The 20975-nt window shown below is 42.4% G+C and overlaps 1 protein-coding gene across 2 annotated transcripts in view; it reads right to left on the bottom strand.

Moving 5' to 3' along the window:
- Positions 1-20975, bottom strand: part of SLC30A9 (solute carrier family 30 member 9) — a 75335-nt gene that overhangs the window by 37208 nt on the left and 17152 nt on the right. For both annotated transcript variants that reach the window (XM_083165797.1, XM_083165781.1), the window contains exons 3-8: positions 19131-19193; positions 15779-15878; positions 14711-14803; positions 14295-14377; positions 12303-12361; positions 5343-5410 (exon numbers count right to left, since the gene is read on the bottom strand). In XM_083165797.1, the coding sequence (XP_083021923.1) occupies positions 5343-5410; positions 12303-12361; positions 14295-14377; positions 14711-14803; positions 15779-15878; positions 19131-19193 (466 nt within the window). The remainder of the gene's footprint in view (positions 1-5342; positions 5411-12302; positions 12362-14294; positions 14378-14710; positions 14804-15778; positions 15879-19130; positions 19194-20975) is intronic.

The following is a 20975-nucleotide window of genomic DNA, read 5'->3' as shown; positions in this document are numbered from 1 at the left end:
CATTTCTTCGGAATACTTCATGGCAGCCCTTCACAATGGGGTTAAGTCCCTTCCCCCTTCCAATAGACAGGCAATTTCTCTTAGGATCCACCCACCTCTGTATATAAGCCTGCTCCTCCCCACATATCCCAGTCTTCTGACTGTCCCCTCGACGGATCCTAAGAGAAAACACAAAAAAAAAAACAACAGGGAGGGAAATTATGGGCTGCCATGAAGTATTCTGAAGAAATGGAATTATCGTAAGTATAATCCACAGTTTTCTTCTTCCTACTTCATGTCGGCCCTTCACAATGGGATAGATCACAGCTAAAAAAAAGGAAGGACAATACAATACCTCACGCCATGGCGCGGCTCAGGACCCGGCTACCAAAGGACTCATCACATCCAGTGCGTAATGTTTGGAGAATGTACGCACAGATGACCAGGTGGCTGCCGCACATAGGTCTCTCACCAACACTTGAGCCTCTTTAGCCAATGAAACAGACATTGCTCTGGCCAAGTGTGCCTTAATCACTCTTGCAGCCTCACATCCAACCTTCTTGTAGGCAAAAGTAATTGTCTCTTTAAGCCATCTTGAAATGGTTTGTTTAGTTAGTAGGAGAAAAACCTTTCCTGGCCCTTACTGGAATAACAAAGAGATTCTTTGCTTTTCCAAATCCGATAACTATGTCCTAATAGACAGCGATAGCTTGCAAAACTTCCACCTTTTTATTCTTTGGCTTAGAGAAAAAAAAAGGTAGAAGTTATTGATTAATGTGGAATGACATCACCAAAACAATCTTGTCTGGAAAAATCTTCAAATATGGTTCCTCAGACCACAGTGCTTGCAGCTCTCCAAATCGCCTTGCTGAAGTTATTGCCATGAAGAAAACCACTTAATCCATGTATGAAACCTAATCTTAACCCTATTTAGTGGCTCAAATGGAGGTAGCATAAGTGCATTGAGCACTGAATTTAGGTCCCATTGAGGGAAGAAAGGTTTAATTCTAGACCTGAGCCTCCTTATGGTTTGACAAAACCTGATTATTAAATTTGTCTGACAGTTTCCTGTCTAACAGGACACTTAAAGCAGCTATCTGTACTTTCAAGGTGGATACTGCTAAACCTTTAATCAAAGCCTTCCAACAAAAATGGCTGAACTTGAGTAATATCTGCTTTAAACATATCATATTTTGCTCTAGACCAGTCAATAAATACTTTCCGAATCCTGTAATATATAAAAGATGAAACTCTTGTATAAGAAGATCAATAACATGAGAGCAGAGACCTTGGTCTCTCAAGATCCCCCGTTCAAATCCACGCCATTAAAGACAGATTCTGGGGATGCTAATATTGTAGAGGTCCTTGACACAACAGGCAAGGAACTATCAGTAGCTTCCGAGGCTCCAAACTGCCATTCTCAGCATTGTAGGGAACCATGACCTTCTTGGCCAAAAGGGTAGAACTATGACTACTTGTGCCTGGTCTTCCAGAATCATTTTGAACACTTTCGAAATAAGGGAGAAAGGAGGTAAAATATAGGCCATGCTGAAACTCCACTTCTGGGAAAAAGAGTCTGTGCTGTAGGCGCTTACTTTGTTGTAACGGTAGAAGAAGAGCTTCAGCTTTGCATTCCTGACCGCCGCCATCAAGTCTATTTCAGGAAGCCCGAATTTGTTTACTATCAATTGTAGTGCTGAATCTTCTAATTCCTACTCTCCTGGACACAGCAAGTTCCTGCTTAAATAGTCCGCAACCACATTGCATGTTCCGGGGACTTTCTGCCCAGTCGATAATGCTCTTCACTTCCTTCACGTTGGCTGAACTTTTGATTCCCCCTTGTTGATTGATATTAGCCAATACTGACATATTGTCCGAGAAGATTTTCAGATGACTTCCAACAATATCTTTCGGGAAAATGGAATATCGCTAGCCAGACAGCTCTCATCTACTTTATATTTGAGGAAAGTTTTCCTGAGTGGGCCAAAACCCCTGACAAATTCTTTGCAACAGATGAGCACCCCAGCTGTATATGCTCTGTTGTAAGAACTTTGAATTGCGGCTCCACCAACGGGGAATTTCTTACAAAGAGCTGATCGTCTCCCCGCCAGGACAGTGACTGTTTTGCCGAGGAAGACATCCTTATCCAATAGTTTAACGGCGTTCCTTGTCTGTAATGCTTAAGCAGATCCCACTGGAACTCCCTCATTCTCCATCTTGCCCAAGGGATAATTCCAATGGTTGATGCCATCATGCCGAAAAGCCTCAGTGCAGGAGTAGTTGAACTTTTCCTTTTTCTGAACAATGTCCACTAACTCCTGCATCTTGCAACATCTTTCTGGCCATCATTATGCTAAAAACCTCTGAAATGCAATACAGCAATGTTATTAATAGGTTTAGCATTCATATTTAGTGTGCACCTGCAATCTCCTCCTCCTACTTGCAACATATTTCTTCTGTCATTGTGATTTTGAAATTTATTGTATCTATCCCCATACCTAGAAAGATAAAATTCTGGGATGGGATCAAGTGACTCTTCTTTAGCTTTATTAACCACCCATGGTTTTGAAGGAACTGAAGCACAACATATGTTGCTTTTGGAACCTCCTCTCTTCACTGACCCTTAATGAGGAGGTTGTCTAAATATGCCCAAATCGCAATGCCCTCTTTCCTGAGACAAGCCATCAGGGTCACTAAAACTTTTGTGAAAACCCTTGGGGATGTCAGTAAGGGCAGCAGGCACATGAATTTTCTTCATGCAGAATCTTAGAAATTTTCTGTACGATCTTTTTATTGTGATATGAAAATAAGCGTCCTGTAGGTCTATAGACACCAGTCCTCCATCCCATCAGGATAGACTTTGAAGTTTCCATCTGAAGTTTATTTTTTTGTTTAAGCTTCTCAAGTCCAAAATTGTTCTGAAACCTCCTGAAGCTTTTGGCACAGTGAACAGGATGGAGTAAAACACCATTTTTTCTTCCAAATTTGGGACTCGTTCTACTGCTCCAGAGCCGATTAAGTCGCTCAGACTCTTTAGTAGTGTTGAGACCTCTATATGCAGTTTTGGTAGACTCAACGTCACAAACTTGTCTATCCTTGGGCTGCTGAGAAAATCTAACTAGTATCATTCAGTAATTAACTTTAAGACCCACTTGTCCTGGACATTTTTTATCCATGGACTCGCAAATCTTCCTGCAACTTCGCCAAAGACTGCGGACAGTCATGGTCTCTGACCTTCCCTTTGGTTAGACTGAGTAAAGGAAGATCTAGAAATATTGGGAAGAAATATATCCTTATAAGGCCTACCAGGTCTATATGACCTAGTCTGCATAAACTGATGCCTGGAGGAACTTTTCACATATCTCCCCCACTTATCTTGTGACAACCTCAGTGATTTTCCATCCCAACATCCTATGGATCTATGAATCCAGCTAATTGTCACATAAAAATTATCCTTCATAGGGCAGCATAGTAAGTCTCCCCTTGGGATTGGTATACACTTCCCATGACCTGAGCCACAAGGCCCTCTTGGCCAAGATGCGGGAAATCAATGATTTAGCTGAGAAGTCTAAAACATCCAGCAATGCCTCACATACATCATCAATAGTGGTTTGAATAGAAGAAAGAATACATAAATTCTGTCTAGGTACTCTCTCTTGTAAGTCATTCTGTAATGATGAACACCACAACCTGAGAGCCCAAACTACTGAGGCGACTGCTGCTCCAGACTTTAAAGTCACTGAGTTAGAGATATGTAAACTCTTAAATGCACTCTCCATTTTCTTATCCATAGGATCCCTAAGAGTAGCACCGTCCTCTAAGGGAACAGTGTACCTAGTGGTTATTTCTAGGAATAGCACACAATTTAATAAATTCATCATTACTAGTAGGGTACATACGCTCCACTTTTCTCATATTACCAATGACCCACACTCTGCTATTCCTTCTGCAGAATTTCTATCACTACTTTGCGAACCAGAAATTATCTACCCTTCCTGGATCTATCCTCAAAAAGATCGTCCTGTTCTAATTTAGCTGTATCTTTATAATTCAAAGATTTATACATATTTTTCAATACTACTTCCACCAGATCGAAGTTGTACATCCTGCTTTCTTCAACCATCTCCCCAGACTCAGTACTAGACCCTGCCATGGCTTCATCCTCAGACATATAAACAGGAAATTCATAATCAAAGTACAAACTGGTCTGAAACCAAAATCTTCAAACAAATGATCTCTTCATCCACTCCATAATCTGTACTAACTGTGAGAAAGCATTAGCAGCAGGAGCAGAATCCTTAAACACAACCCATACACAAAGATTCCTCCAAAGTTACAGAGAACGCTTTGTCACAAGATGGACACACTTTAGAAATTTTTCTTCTTGCATGTCTTTTTCTTAGAACCAGAAGACACTACTAGAGAAAAATATAATAATCGCTAACTAAAAGACCCCAACTGAAATGAGTAGCATTCAGTCCTCTGTGAGGACCTACCTCAGAGCAGAGAGCACTGGTTTCTGGGGTAAAGCTTCCTCCTCCATGATTACCAGCAGCCAGCACAGCAGATATCCAGAGGAACCAGCACAGTAAGAAACCTTCAGCCCACTGTCCAGGCCTCCAGTGCCAGCTTATATTAGAAATGCTGGCCAGAACCGGGAAGTAACTCACCTCCATGCTGCCCCTGGCCGAACATCGCACATACATCCATGCTGCCTGAGCCGCCACCGGAAAAGGAAGCGCCCTACTTCCACCCAGTGGAGCGAATCATGCGTATCACAGGGAAAGCCTCCACGCTACCATCACTTCCGCCAGGTGGAACGGAGCCTCGTAATGCTAGGGGAGCTGAAAGCAGAGGGCCCCATTTAAGCATACACCCGGCGTTCACTGTATTCACTGGTGTAAAGGTCCATTTCTGTGTGCACATGTCCCACCACTGGCATCGGACATCATTGAGGTAAGGCGCAGCCTCCTCTGCTCTACCCCAGGGGCTACAGCACAACCGGCCAACTGCCCAGAGAAAAATAACCTACACTATAACTTACTAGCCTGCTACTGATAGATAGGAGACAGGAAAAAAGACTGGGATATGTGGGGAGGAGCAGGCTTATATACAGAGGTGGGCAGATCCTAAGAGAAATTGCCTGTTTATTGGATGGGGGAAGGAACTTAACCCCATTGTGAAGGGTTGCCATGAAGTAGGAAGAAGAAATTTATATAAATCCACAGTTATTCACATTTCATACACAAAAAACTGCTCATAATTTAATGATAACTGTAGGCAGTATATTAAAAAGATTTTTGAAAAAGTAGTAATGCAAGTGTAGAATAAATTCTGTATTATTTCTCCAGTGGAACACTCACATGCAGATCGCAACCATTACAACTTTACCGGGACCCTTCGTAAACATGGACGCTGTGCTCAGCCGAGGCTGCAATCAAACAGAAATATTCCACATGTAACAGCTGCAAACATGAAAATGTGCAGTAAATTAATGAATGCAATAGCGGCATTGAGAGAAAATTAGACCCATGTTTATTTGTGAGTATTCTCTGCTTTAGCATTTTAAAATAGATCTTCCATCTGCACACAGTACACAGCCATTTTGTAAGCAAAAGCAATATTCAGTTAATCAATTCGTTACTAATAGAATATAATTTGTTTATAGAATTGTTAAAATTTCTGAGGCAAAATGGCTGCATCCACTGTGTTTATATTTGTGTTAACATACTGTATTAATACAGTATATACATTTAGGTAATTTACTGTTACTTTGAATTGGCTTTACTTCTATGCTTTTACAAATTTTACAAAGTAAAATCTAGCAAAAAAAAAAAAGAAAATAAAAATCAACTGAGAAGACAGATATAGACAGCAAGCAATGGAATAAGAGTTTAATCACAAATACAAAAGTAACTATAACAAACACCTGTGATAAAGCATAGCCTATATGACCATTCTATGAAGCAGTAAAAAGGTCTCATACCGTTAAAAAAAAAAAAGTATATAGAAAATCTGCAGCTGTGTATTGAGTTTGCAACATAGGCTGACAAGTTAGACTACAGCTCTCATACATTTTCACAAATTTCTAAATATCTTTTTATTTTTTTCAAAGATTAGACTCTCATCAAAATGCTACTAAAAGTTCCCATACACTATGCGATTTTGGCCTGATTTTACCCGATTCCAACGATAGGGACAAGAAATCGGGGGAAATCGGCCCAAATCACACATGTATGACATACCATTGGGTCCGATACACGGTCCCATGTGCATTAGATCGTAGTGAGAGGTTGTACCTGCTGCCCTTCTGACCTCCAACTTGGACCCCCTACCAGTGGCAGGGAACAGAGACGCATGTGATACACTGCATGTGAAGGTAACGCATGTGAACCTATTGCTCCCGTTCCCTTTCAGAATCCAATTAAAGCTTTTAACACTCACCTACAAAGCCCTCACCCACTCCTCTCCAATTACATCTCTGACCTCATCCCCCTTTACACTCCTGCCCATCCTGTTTGCTCCGTAAATGCACGCCACCTCTCCTGCCTACCGTTTACTTCCTCCCATTCCTGCCTCCAAAAAATTTCACACTGCTCCCTTTCTTTGGAATGGTCTACTTCTCTGCATCAGACTCTCCACATATATACAAAACTTCAAACAGGCTCTCAAGACCCATTTCTTCACCAAACCCAACCAAACCTCAGCCTAACCCCCTGTTCCATGCTCACTGTCTCAGACAAACTGTCTGCCCCTCCACTTTACAATGTAAGCTCTCACGAGAAGGGCCCTCATACCTTATGTGCTTTTTCTTCTCTTTCGGTACATATAACTGGGGTGGGGGCATGTATGCAGACCAATGATGGGGAAAATTGCTGGGCTGAAAATCGCTTAGTCAGTGCATACACACGGAACGATTTTTGCTCATCCAAGCAATTTTTCCTGGGGGGGGTGGACAACTTTGTAGCCTAGCCAGCGATGATGCGGGAGCATGCATCAGCACTCACTGTTGGCCGGACACACACTGGGTGGCTGACAACAGTCATATTAACCACTTCGGTGGTTTTCCGGGCTCAGCTGCGCGGCGACAGCGGGCTGTCCCGTAAAATTTCTGGGCACACGACAATACAGTATGTAGGTGAGTGCCACTGGTGCCTCCATAACTGTCGTGCACCTACATGCTGTTCACCTCCCCCCTCACCTGTCCTGTCCCATCCCAGCCCCTTCGGGCACTGCCAGTCTCCACCGCCGATCATTACTCCCCCTCTGCCGTCTCCCCATCACTTTTTATACCAACTACTAAGAGGTGTATTGGAATAGAAGATAAAAAGAAACCTTGATGAGCTTTACCCTGTCAGCTAAATTGTGAGTTGGGGAACGCGCACAAAAAAAAAAAACTTCTAGGTTTCTAATTCCACCTCTTTTTTGAGTGAGCTGAAGTACGTCTCATCGCTCTATTTCACTGGGTGGACACAGTGAAGGTTATAATAGATACCTTTATTGGTGTTAATCCGCACACAGTGATGTGAGTATGTTCCACCCACTCTAGAAAATGTCATGCCATCTGTTAGTATCGCTACAATCCTACACATACTGTACGTGCTCTTTTTCCCATATCATACTATGGAATATTTGAGGGAAAAAAGAAAATAAAAAGATCTACACAGACAGCGCTCCGACAATATTCCATAATATTTTTTTTTTCGCCTTGAGATGCTGTCACGACTATGCAAGTATTAACATGATTTTATAAATTGTCTACACCAGTCTGTGTAGTGCCGCCTTGTTTGCTTCAGTTGAAGCTATACAACTTCACCAGGGATCGATTAAACACAGACTAACTGATTCAAGTTTCCTTTAGTGCCAGCCATTTATACTTCTAACACCGTTATACTGGCTTAGAACACCAGGAGCAGCTGCTTTGAGAATAAGGAGTGTCGGGCATACTGCCGATACAGACGACAGGGGATACCCCGAAACATGCGTAAAGTCCCGCCTTAATTTCAATATAACGCTTTTAATGTCAAAGCACTACAACATTGGTGATCTATGTATGCGCCAAATGCACATATCTGGCTTATATCTATTTATAAGTCACATAACTAAATTATTTATAATGTAGTGTGCATGCCTGATTTAGGGGGTGGGGGGTTACTTATACACAAGAGTTAAGTCAAACGCTTTCTATAGTGGTTGTCAGCTAGATATTAGCGACTACTGAAAAATAAAATTAAATCGCAAACAACTATTTTGAGGATGAAACAAAAACAAACAAACATGATTTAAGAAACCAGCTGGCATGATTTTGGTTTACAGTGCATGTAATGATGAATTTAATGCCGATATCTAATTTTTTTTTTTTAAATACCTTTGCACAGGAAGTACAATGGGCATAGTAAGTGCGGTGTAGACTTTTCCAAAACTGCAACTACAAACGAGCAACGCCAACAAATCAATGTGCGTGATTTATAGCGTCATTATTAAGCAATATCTCAGATCATTACCCTGAACTTCCATTAGAGGAGAAATAGCAATACATTAGATGTTTCATTTGTGGCTCTAATAGTCTACAGTATCGATGCGAGGAGCTCTTCAGAAGTAATCCAATGCTAAAGCACAGTGTTATTGCTGTATAAAAGTAGCTGCTAATGCCAGGGAGCGCCCACTATCATCACTGCACAAATACAGAAACATCTGCAAGCCTAATTATAGTTTATTTTCTTTTAGTGACTATTATATAAGTTTTCAGGTGAGTGGCTGGATCAGTCATCAGAATGTGGCTGCGCGATCCCGACTGTATAAAGCGAAAACAGGTCCGTTTTCGCTTTATCGGCACTTAATTAGCACGCATCGCATCGGATCGCATCCCTAGTGCATGCACTGTGATCCGATGCGATGTGTACCTAGTACAAAAAGTATGTGCAGCACATACTTTTTGTACCGTACGATGAGATGCGCGGGAGCGCGCATCTCATAGTACAGAACGGACGGTCCGGGAACGGACCGTCTATGGGCACCTTAATGCTGTTTAAAGAACTTGGACAGTGTCAGCATTACAGCATTAACCCCATAGTTGCCTACCCTCCTGCATTCTGCAGGAGACTCCCTGAAATAGCAGCAATCTCCCTCTCTCCCTCAATAGTCTAGCAATCTCCCTCATTTCACCTAGCCCACATTATACTGTTACATTTTTTGGGGGAAAAAAGGAATGAGAGATAGATACATTACATTGAATCATCAGCACCATTTCCCAGCACTTTAGCAAGTATAGTAGTTCTTACGAACTGCTTTGGGGCTCATCTACATTTGGATATTTTAAAAGATTCCTCTCAGATGTAGCAGTACACACCCACGCTTCTAGGTGCCATGTTCACTATCTATTTTCACAATCTTTCCATATATGGAACTAGACACTTGGAACATGACATGCCCCCTCAATGGGGTGCGGCGCAAAATTCCACAACCAACTATAATCTTCCTGAAACTAGTTTTCAAAAGTAGGCAAGTATGATTAACTCTTTGGGGGTCGATCTTATTAAGTGTAGATGATTCGCAAGTGCGAATCATCACGGGTTGCGTGCAATTTTAAGCTAATTCGGCCCAGCGAAGGGTGCAAGATCGGCTTAATTTGGGTACTGTTTCCAGGGTTTAAACGCATTGGAACAGGACGTGAACAGCACCTCGCACCTTTCTAAGCTAATGGCACTCAAAGGGGTCGATTCGAAGTGAATTTGTCAATATAGGTGTGAAAATTACTAAACAAACATTTGTATTCATCATAAAGACCTACAATGTTTACCTCATATAGGAAATAGAATCTTTTTTTATTTTTCTAAATTATATAATATTTATGAGCGATGTTGGCATTTTTAGCAGATATTTTGAACATTTCTCACAGATGTTGGCACTCAAAAGGCTGAACATCATGGTAAATCACTAGGTTTAAAGCTTTAATGCAGACAGTGATAAAATGCTTGAATTTGCATTAGTGCGGCATCTACATTAATGCATTATGTAACAGTTTATACAAGGATCAAATTATTGAATTATTATCAAATTAATTAGAAAAGTATTAAGCCCCATACACACTAAAAGATATTGTAAAATATATCACCCAGAAAGGGGCTTCGGAGGAACAATATCTTTCACAATATCATCCAGTGTGTGCACTCAATATCCGTAACCATGCATGCTCCCGCGCGTCGTTAACGATGATTGATTAATTTGGCTGTATAGTCCAATATAGTTCAGTGTGTATATCGTTATCAGCCGGGTTGGCTAATGTGTATGGGGTTTACACTTATTTTACTTATTTTCAACTAAAAGATGCACAAGGATTATAGTATCCAGTTTTTTTACATAAGGCAGCTTTAATAATCATTAAACTTAAACACTGCTAATGTATCTTTAAAAAAGTAAAGACTAAAGAAGGTAGTACTAAGGTCAGATTATACAATGATATATGGTGTGTTCCAGATAATGAATACGCTGCCCTTAATCATATACATTTGTATGTTGCACACAAAAAGGTCAGGTCTATGGCAATTGCTATTATATAGTGAAGCAGACTATAGTGGTACCTAGAGAACGAAGCTGCTTAGAAGGCAACAGAAAATCAATACCACAATGCTATATTCTGAGATGTGCTAAAAAGGCAGAAATCTGATCAGTAACTCATAAATGGAGGTCAAAAATAAGTATTGGGAAAAAACTAATTGAATCTTTTAAATTAAACATGAAAGTAAAGAAAAATCCGGTGAAGGGCATCAGGATTTCACAGCATTACTTTTACTTGCAAGGACCCGTACAAGTCTGGATCGTGGTGAAACGGTTCCAGATACCACCCGCATGCATTATTGCAGCGGTTGGCTTTATGGTAGAGCATTAAGCTACCTGTCGGGTGATAAAAGCTCTCCCACTATCAGCTCTCCTAACCGACGTTTGTGCCTCAGTGCGCATGCGCCAGCTATAATTTACCCAGCAGCACCCACGGCTTCATAGAAGAGAAAAAAATTAGTTTTTGTATCCAAAAACAATAATGGTCCTGGTAGCCAGGGACTGTGTTGTGCGTGGGGCAACTACAGCTATATCTGTCCGAGCGGGGAGTGCTACGGACAGCCCATGCATATCGTCATGCTATCTTGTAGATCGCAGCACCTGTGGGCACATAGCTCCCCTGTTATATAGCACTCTTCTCCTTCATACATGGGGGCATAAGTGGTATCAGTGCCCATAATGACCCTTCTTACATCTAACCTTGAGTTTTATCCCAAGGTCAGGAGTTTTCTAACAAATATACAGTGGTTTGCACAGGTAATTAACTAGAGATGTGCAGGCTCTGATTTACTCTGATTTCAAAGCAGGATCTTATTGGCTATCCCAAATCACATGACAATTGTTGACAGTTGATAGCCAATAAGATCCTGCTTTGAAATCAGCGTAAATCAGAGCCTGCACATCTCTAATATTAACCCCACCTTTTAGCCTCTTCAGTTAAATTGTTCCACTCATAGTTCCCCCGTGTTCTAGCTTTCTTTGCACTAAATGTTGGTGCCTGTGTAAGTATTCAACCCCTGCAGACTAGAACTTCGTAGACCAACCTGTTGCTGCAATCACACTATTAGGTTTGCTGGGTACAGTAGATTTCTGTAGAGAAAAAAGTCTGGAGATGACTTAAAGGGAACACGACAAGGTTTTTTGGGGCACACTTGTAAATGATATGCGTATGATATGGTGTCTATGAGTTAAAATATAACTTTTAATTTTTAAACACTTAAAATACATATATCGCATAAGAGGGGGTGTACATTTCCAGAAGAAAATCTACACTGTACACCCCCTCTTATGCGATATATGTATTTTAAGTGTTTAAAAATTAAAAGTTATATTTTAACTCATAGACACCATATCATTTACAAGTGTGCCCCAAAAAACCTTGTCGGGTTCCCTTTAAGCCATCTCCAGACTTTTTTCTCTACAGTTCAACATTTGAACTCTATTTGTGAGCACCACCAACCATCAGCCTTTGCCGTTAAGTTTTATATAACAGAGCAACGGCGTACATGTTGGTCACTACCTAAATTTCATACACTGTCCAATACCTGTGCCAATCCAATTTAACCCCAAAAGAAATACAGTAGATTTCTACCAGGACTGCCCACTGTTGGAAAGGATTCTAGACACGCGCAGATCACAGTAGATGGTGAAACACATTGGAAGCAGGGAGCCAAACAAATGTATTTTAAGAATGCCATGCATTATGAGCAGAGATATAATCTTTATTGTATTATGCATGAGCTGGATATAATAAACAAAATTCATACCTTGGTATGTCCTAGAAAGTCCTTGTATTCTTTTAAGAGTTTCTGATTTTTAAATACATCTAAAATCAAGAGGAAAAACAACTATAAATTCAATAACCACTTTATTTTACAGGTAGAAATATACTGTATCCAGAAAGAAAGAGGATCTATCGATCTATAGCCATTGTATTCAGGAATATGGGCCCACCTTTCACTCCGGAGTGCCACAGGTTGCCTATACCTCATCCAGAACACATCAAAGTTTCCCCAAGCTCTGCCATCGAGTCCAGCTTTTCAGGATATCCATGCTTGGGTTCACATGGTTAAATCTGATTGACTGAGGTGCTAATTACGTCACCTGTGCTCAAGCACATACATCGATAAAACCAGGACTGCAACGGCAGATTAATAGATCAAGAGTAGACAACCTTTGGCAATGCATGAAGGGTAAGCCCATATCGCTGAACAGAGGAGAGATAATGGAAACGAGTGGAGAAAATGTTCGATATACCTACAGTAACTAGAGGTTTCCCTTCAGTATGTAACGGTACTAGCAGAGTGACTGGATGTCACAGAACAGTTTTGCTGCACATTAACCCGAGCACAGGTTCCCGTAAAGCCCCCACATGTGTTTTATACACATCTACCCTTATTAAATAAAGACTCTCCACTTACCACCTCTTGTGTCACACTGCCTATTTCCTCCTCAGTCTCACTTCTGATCTCAATGCTGCCCTCTGCTGGATCGTTTGCACCCTGAGCTAGCAGTAGATGAGCCCCGGCACATCTTCACTGTGCATCCCACCCCCTATTAGTGCAGGTGTACTGTATAAGGTCCTGCGCTGATCTGCCGCATACACTGGCTGCCTCTTACATACTTCGCTGTACAAACACACTCGGGGCTTATTTGGTTCCAAAATAATAAACTCCAATGAAGTCATCACAGGGAGAGATTTGTTCTGTTTCACCTATAGAATCTTTGTAGTACAGACTAAAGGATTTAATATTTAAAACAGAACACTATAACGAGACAAATCCAGTATTATATCCCTGTCTGAGTCATTCCTCTCTAAAAGGGGGTCTTTTCAGTCTATGCAGTGTTTTTGGTTAAGATTTAAAAATTTTTTTTGAGAATTAAAAAAGTAATATGTTGCCTTTTTTAATGTACGAGGGCCACATATGTCAGGCAGGGTATGGGACATAGGGTCAACAAGCATTGCGTCGACATGTATCAAGGCTGACATACCTGAAGGTCGACATGGGGATAGGTTGACAGGGTCATTAGGTCCACACAAGCGTTAGGTTAGCATGGGCTAGGGCGACTTGGGGTTTTTCACTTTTGTTTTAATCTATGAGTGCCAAGGCCAGGGCGTCTATCTTCTGACTGATATTTCCTGGCCACAGGGGAAGAGCAGCAGCAGCAGCTGGTCTGCGTGACCTCAGGATGTAGATAGTAATGAAAATGCTGCCTCCTCAGCCGCAGCACTGGATATCACATGCATGCGGCATGTGTCTACTCATGCCAGGTGCCTCCTGTTGCATTACAGCGGAAGCAGCCACTACGTTTACTCCAGCCACCTCTGCACCAGGCCAAGTATTCAGTCACAAGCTATACAAGTCAATCATTTTGTAAAGTAGCGAGGGTATGAGTTACAGCTTCTAATACCAAGAGGGTGATTAAAATACAAGTAATGTGCACAATGTACCCGTCCGTCTGCAGCAGCACACTGTATTTTAGACACTGCAGGTTTTTCCTGCACACACATGAGGTGCAGAGCAAAACTTAGTCACTGGCAGATATGTGCACCGTTGAAAATCAGCAGCACACTGACCCCTACAGGTCACAACATGTATTTGTGTCTTTCCATCAAGAGTGTGTACTATGAATCTCCTCTATGTGCCAGATAGTAGATTGCTCATCACCAGCTATAAAAAGAAAGATTACTGGAACATTTAAGTATACCACTATATTCTATCTTACAGTTATAGTAAAGATTATACATTTCCACTCACGCTCTCTATAAGCAATCTCTTCTTCTTTCCTTAACTTCCGCTCCCTGAAAACAGCTTCCGGACTCCCCCAAACTTCCATAGCTCTGTGTAAGGAAATAATCATTGCAATCGCAGAGCTGGAACTTGTACTGGTAACATGTCATCATTGATATTGATTTCAAGTTATTCTCTATATTGGCTATGAAAAATAATTAAAAAGGGTAGGGGTCCTGAATTTTAGCTAAAGACTTACTAAAAATTAGAGATTATATTAACAATAATGCAACCAAGGTGGTATTCTAATTTTTTCAGTTATGTTTTAAAAACGGTCATTGGCTTCATCATCATCATCATCGCTCTTTGTAAAACACATTTTAAAATAGGTTTCAAAAACAGACAAACTAAAAATGTGCTGCTTAAATTTTCTGTGCACTTACTTTGATTCTACATCTGATCTTAGGTACACAGTGAATGATTCAGTGTCGTCATGTGGGCTTCTCCGTCTAATCTTCCGCAGTGTATCCAAGTCACTGGTGCAGCAGAGAAAATATATGTATAAGAAAGGACAGTTGACCATCACAAGTTACTTGGTATTGCAGTGTAGCACAGCAATGAGGACCAATAGACACTGTGTGGAGCATACAGATTTTTATTATCTAGCCCCTACATTCTTTCCAAAAAGTACCTAAATGAATTTTTGTTTAAAACACAATAAGCCCCAAAGCATCCTCCCAACAAGCTGTGGACATATCCTATTATACGGTAATGGGGAAGAAAAGATGGTGTAGCACATAGAAATCAATCGTATTATACAAGTTATTTGTCTAATGTGGTTTAAAATAAAAGCAAATCAATCATTGCGATTAGCAACACCACCCATTTCATCATTACAACCAACAGTTTTCAGAAATAGTTGATGGTGAAAAATGCATTCAATAATCATGAAAAAATGTATCTAGTATTAAGACTAGTGGTGGTTTTTACCTATGGGCTGCAGCCTCCCCCCCCCCAGGTAAAATCCACCACTGTTCTCTGCCTAAGTGAAGCCAATCTGTGGGACTGCTCTGGCTTCACGGTGACTGGCAGTCCCGTTGGGAGGTGTACCCTCCCTCTCAGTTGCCTCTATGGGCAGCTGAGGACGATACTGCGCATGCACCAGACCAGTGACCCTGAATTTGCCTCTGGGGGCTGCTGCAAAAGCCGCCCATAGAGGCTGGGGGCCAGGACATGCGCAGTACCGAAGACGCTACTGCACATGCACCGGCCCTGGCTGGGACAGGGACCAGGATTGGCAGAGAACACAGAAGCAGCGAAGGGTGAGCCCGCATCGCGGCAGCCCCCCTCCTCCGCAGAGGTAAGAGCCGCCGCTGATTAAGACCAATAAGATCATAGTACAAGTTGCGTTCTCAGAGATAAGGGTGGCAAACCCCTATTAGCCAGCGGTGACATTTTTTCAATGATGTCTTGGTGTGTGACAGTATTTCTATTACAGCTGGTAAGAATACCTGGGTTTAAGGCAGAATTCATTCATTGCTCGTACCCCGGTGATAAAGTTATTCTTCATATATTTAGTCCCATATTCTCTCTTTTTTAACACCGCTTTTACTGAAATAAACATAAAAACACATGGATATTCAGTATAAACTAAAAATAAAATAAAAAAAGCACAACAGTTTCACATTTTATAAATGATCATTTAAATCATCACTAATACAAATATTATTACACTACCTGCCATTAATTTCTGTACACCACCATATTTCTGATATTTTTTTCAAGGAAAATCTAACGTAATTAATGGTTGCCGCACATAAATGGGTCGAACTACTATTGTAAGCACTCATTCATATTTTCATGTTATATCAGCATATAGTTCTAAAATACTCGATATTCATAACTTGCTAGATAACGAGATTTACAACAGAACAGTATGTGATCCCCACAAATGTTCAAAGCTCACGCTCAAAGTCACGTGGTTGCGTGCACTGACATCAGGTGCATGCATGGTGCTCATCCGGAACCAGTGCTGAGAAACTTCGGTGCCGCTCTTCTGTTGTCATAGTATATATTTGTGAGTATGACCAATGTGTTATGAATCATGGTTACCAGACAGGAGTTATCGATCTAAAAATGATCTGCCATTATCACTTTAAGAAAGGCAGGCTTTAGTTTAGTACAAATTCCCTTGATGGTGTGCAGTGGACCTTGATGAGACATGCCGAAACCAACAGTGTATGTGACCGCCCATGACCTGGACAGCCTTGTGTGACCACAAAACAAGAGAAAAAAAACGATTACAGTTAGTAGTAGATGGGAAAGTTTCCAAACAGCCCCAAAGAGAAAAGCGTGTCAGGTCCAGTGTTCGCGAAAACCACCCAAAAAAGTGGGTCCCGGGGACCCTTCACTTCTAAAAATTGGGGTCCTACCGGACCTTTTCTGGGTCCCAACGGAATAAATCCTCCTCTCCCCTTCTCCCTAGCATGGCACATGTGGGTCGGGGGGGGGGAGAGTATCAATTGGCCCACTCACATAAAGGTACATATATACTAGAAACTAACTAAACCTGAAAACAGGGACAGTGCGCGTCGGAGGCACGCGTTAAAAATTTATGGCATGTTTTTTGGGGGGGGGAAGTGGTGTTGTCACATAGTAGTACACATTACAGCACACCCCGTAATGCCCAGTACAATAGCTGACACGCTGCTCTGAGTTGCTTTAGCCACATCCAGTCCCCCGCCACCCTGACAGCGGGCTCATCTACTCTGCTGAGAGCGGCGGTTACAGCATCCCATCCTGTCTCCCCCCCCCCCCCCCCCCCGCTCTCAGCAGCGGAGTGGACTTAGGACGCAGAGTTCCTTTGAAACGGTAACCTGCTCTCATGCAGGGTGCGTGGCTTTAAGGTGCGCAGCGGCAGCAAACTGTATAAAACCTACAGTGATTGGCTGCCGGCGGCCACTGTTCAGTGATTGGGTCCCGGCGGCCTCTGCAGTCACAGTGATTGGCTCGCAGCGGCGGCTGACAGGTTTAGTACAGCGCGTCCTCGGGGACCCCTTTAGTTTTAAAAACTGAGACCCCGGGGACCAGTTTAGGGTAAAATACGCGCTATAGCGCGTTTTTGCGAACCCTGAGGTCATAACTGTCAAGTGCCGATTCAAAGCCGCAGGGCTAAATGGGTAGGGTATGTAGCAGCCTGTAATCCATTGCTGAGGCCCAAAAACAAAAAAGGAGGACTGGAGAGGCGCAAGTTCATCTTTCGCATATCAGGTGAGCGCATGCTCCCAGCATGCATTGAGCCTACATTTGAAGCATTGAGGAGGTTCTATCGTGGTCTGGGGCCGTTTTGGAAACAGATCCATTGGTGATTTGGTAAAAACAGAAGGACTCATGGATGTTACAGCATCACACCATTCCCTCTGGCACAAACCCTATTGGCAGTGGGTTCACCCTACCGCAAGATAATGACCATAAATATACCTCACACGCCTTTGCAAAAACTATACAGAGTCCAAAGAATGGCAAAATGTGATCAAAAACATGGTTTGGCAGATTGTAACCCAACTGAACTCTTGTGGGATCACCTTGACAGATGCATTTGAGAAGAGCGAATTATGAGTAAAACCTCCCATCTGTGGGAGGTACTGCAAGAGAAGTGGAGGGCAACCGGAAAAAAAATTGGAAACCACAATGCCGAGAGTGTGCGCTGCTTTGTGTGCTGCTAAGGGCAGGAACTTTAATGAAAGCAAAATATAAGTAAAACCAAAATGTTTGAATACCATGTCAATGAATTCCAATGTGATAAATTCATATATATTGTATATAAGTGGAGTTAATAGGAGTTATCACAAAAATAGCTTTTTACTGGCATCCCTCATTGAAAACAGAATTCACAAATACTGTATGGTGGTGTAATGAAATTAACCCCTTGAGGGGTGGGATTTGCTGGGGCAGAACAAACCTACCCAGCAATACCCACCACTCAAGGGCAGCAGCCAGTCACGACTCCCCTACTCCTGTCGCTTTCCCCCCATGTTCCTGACCTCAGCCCTCCTGCGATCTTACGCTGGAGCTCCCTGCCGCCATTCGCACTGCAGCAGTGACAAGGTGGCAGGCCACGCTCTGGGCGGTGCGGGTGCCCGAACTCACGGGGGGAGCAATGGGAGGGTGCCGCTAGAGGTGGTGCGCCAGTGGTGCACAGCTGGAGGCACCACTAGCGCACACCTAACTACTGGTGGTATGCCCGGACATTTCTCCGGGACAGCCCACCAAAGTGGTTAATGGCTGGTAGTGTAAAATTTACTTCATAGCATAATACAGTTTACTTAAAAAAATTGAAGTAAAATGCATTAAAAACATACAACCAAATTTATCTGTCTTTAGATGCTCATCTTTATTTAGCTATAACTTTAATTAATAAACATAATCATGGTACACTGCATTATATTCTGTATAAAATTATCTTTCAATGATAACTACAGTCTTAAACATGTTCAAATTCGCTGATGAAGAAAGGCAAGTTGCTTCCACTTGTTTTGAGGGAAGGAAGGACGAAAGGAAGAAAGGAAGGACGAAAGGAAGAAAGGAAGGACGAAAGGAAGAAAGGAAGGACGAAAGGAAGAAAGGAAGGACCAAAGGAAGGACGAAAGGAAGAAAGGAAGGGAGGGAAGAAAGGAAGGGAGGGAAAAAAGGAAGGGAGGGAAGAAAGAAAGGACATACTTGTACCGCTTAATCATACGAGACCTGGTGCAACTGAACCCACAGTATTGGAGGACACATCTGTACACATTATATAACAAACCATAAAGTATCCAATGATCTAATCAATGTAATTTTGAGAAAAAGCCTACGATGATCACCTACCTTTAACCTGAATAGACTCTGGAATTAAAGTGCTTTTCTGTTCGGATTTGCTGGAATCCAGTCCTGTTAAAAGCAAAACATTTTAATTTTAAGCCAGTGTACATTTGTACGTCATACATTATCACAGCTTTTAACAAACACACCAATCATTTATAAATTCCATCTCTCTGAACAACGTCGAGGCACTGTGCCCAAAGCATGGTGAGGGCAGCGAGCCATGTGAGGGGACGCGGAACACTTTGACAATGTCCATTTCAACTAGGCTGACATTCGGTACAAAATCCGTGAAAAACTCATGTCGACCTTGCCATTGTTGACATAGTGCTTGTGCATGTTGACTTAAATTGAGTGGACCCACTGACCCATCCCCTGAGGATACGTTGCTGTGCTCAGTTGTAGTGTTCCAGCATCTGTGTTGTACAGAGATTTCAGTGCTGACAATGCTTTATGCAGACTGATAAGATCATAGCACCATCTGCAGAATAACAAACACACTGTTCGGCCAATAATACTGACAGAAGAACATAAACATTTATAGACACAGTAACGCAGGCCTAACCCCTTAATGGGATAATATACCTGCAACGTGACAAAGTGTCACATGGAATTCACTGCTTCCTAATATCTACCCTCAACTTTCTCATTCTGTCTAGTGCCCATGGAAAAATAGCTACAGCCTCCCATCGAGCAGGCATTTGTCTGTGATTGTGTTAGGTACCAACAATTTTATACGGCAAAGTTATCAAAACTACGCCATTCATGCTGAGCATGCATGGCTTAACTAGTACCTCAATTTGATTTAACAATCTGGCATGGATAGGCTTAGAACCTGGACTAGATTGGCGGAGAAAGTCTGGGACTGAGTGACAGGCTTCAAGAACACTTATATTCTTTGATAGGCTCAAGATGGCCCAATATAACAGAAAGCATCAGAAGTACCTGCCGCGGTATAGAATATCTGTTTAAATATGCCACCTTTCAATAATACATATGTATGATGATCATATGCGAATTAGACTCCTTTCCAGTTTCGAATTAACATTTTAGGCTTTATGCAGCTAAAATTAGTTTAAAAAGTTTTATGCACTGGTTGAAAGTACTGTCCAAGGATCCACCAATTGGAGATTGAGCGGGGGGGGAATCTGTGAGATAGAGAGAGGCAGAGGTGCAGAGAGAGAGAGAGAGAGAGAGAGAGGCAGAGGTGCAGAGAGAGAGAGAGAGAGAGAGAGAGAGAGAGGCAGAGGCGCAGAGAGAGAGAGAGAGAGAGGCAGAGGTGCAGAGAGAGAGAGAGAGAGGCAGAGGTGCAGAGAGAGAGAGAGAGAGGCAGAGGCGCAGAGAGAGAGAGAGAGAGAGAGAGAGAGAGAGAGAGAGAGAGGCAGAGGTGCAGAGAGAGAGAGAGAGAGAGAGAGAGAGAGAGGCAGAGGTGCAGAGAGAGAGAGAGAGAGAGAGAGAGAGAGGCAGAGGTGCAGAGAGAGAGAGAGAGAGAGAGAGAGAGAGAGAGAGCAGAGGTGCAGAGAGAGAGAGAGAGAGAGAGAGAGGCAGAGGCGCAGAGAGAGAGAGAGAGAGAGAGAGAGAGAGAGAGAGAGAGAGGCAGAGGTGCAGAGAGAGAGAGAGAGAGAGAGAGAGAGAGAGAGAGAGAGAGGCAGAGGTGCAGAGAGAGAGAGAGAGAGAGAGAGAGGCAGAGGTGCAGAGAGAGAGAGAGAGAGAGAGAGAGAGAGAGAGAGAGGCAGAGGCGCGCAGAGAGAGAGAGAGAGAGAGAGAGAGAGAGAGAGAGAGAGAGGCAGAGGCGCAGAGAGAGAGAGAGAGAGAGAGAGAGAGAGAGAGAGAGGCAGAGGCGCAGAGAGA

This window comes from Crinia signifera, chromosome 1, assembly GCF_055691185.1.
Source record: "Crinia signifera chromosome 1, ASM5569118v1, whole genome shotgun sequence".
Lineage (NCBI taxonomy): Eukaryota > Metazoa > Chordata > Amphibia > Anura > Myobatrachidae > Crinia > Crinia signifera.
This window is presented reverse-complemented; position numbering and strand designations above follow the sequence as displayed.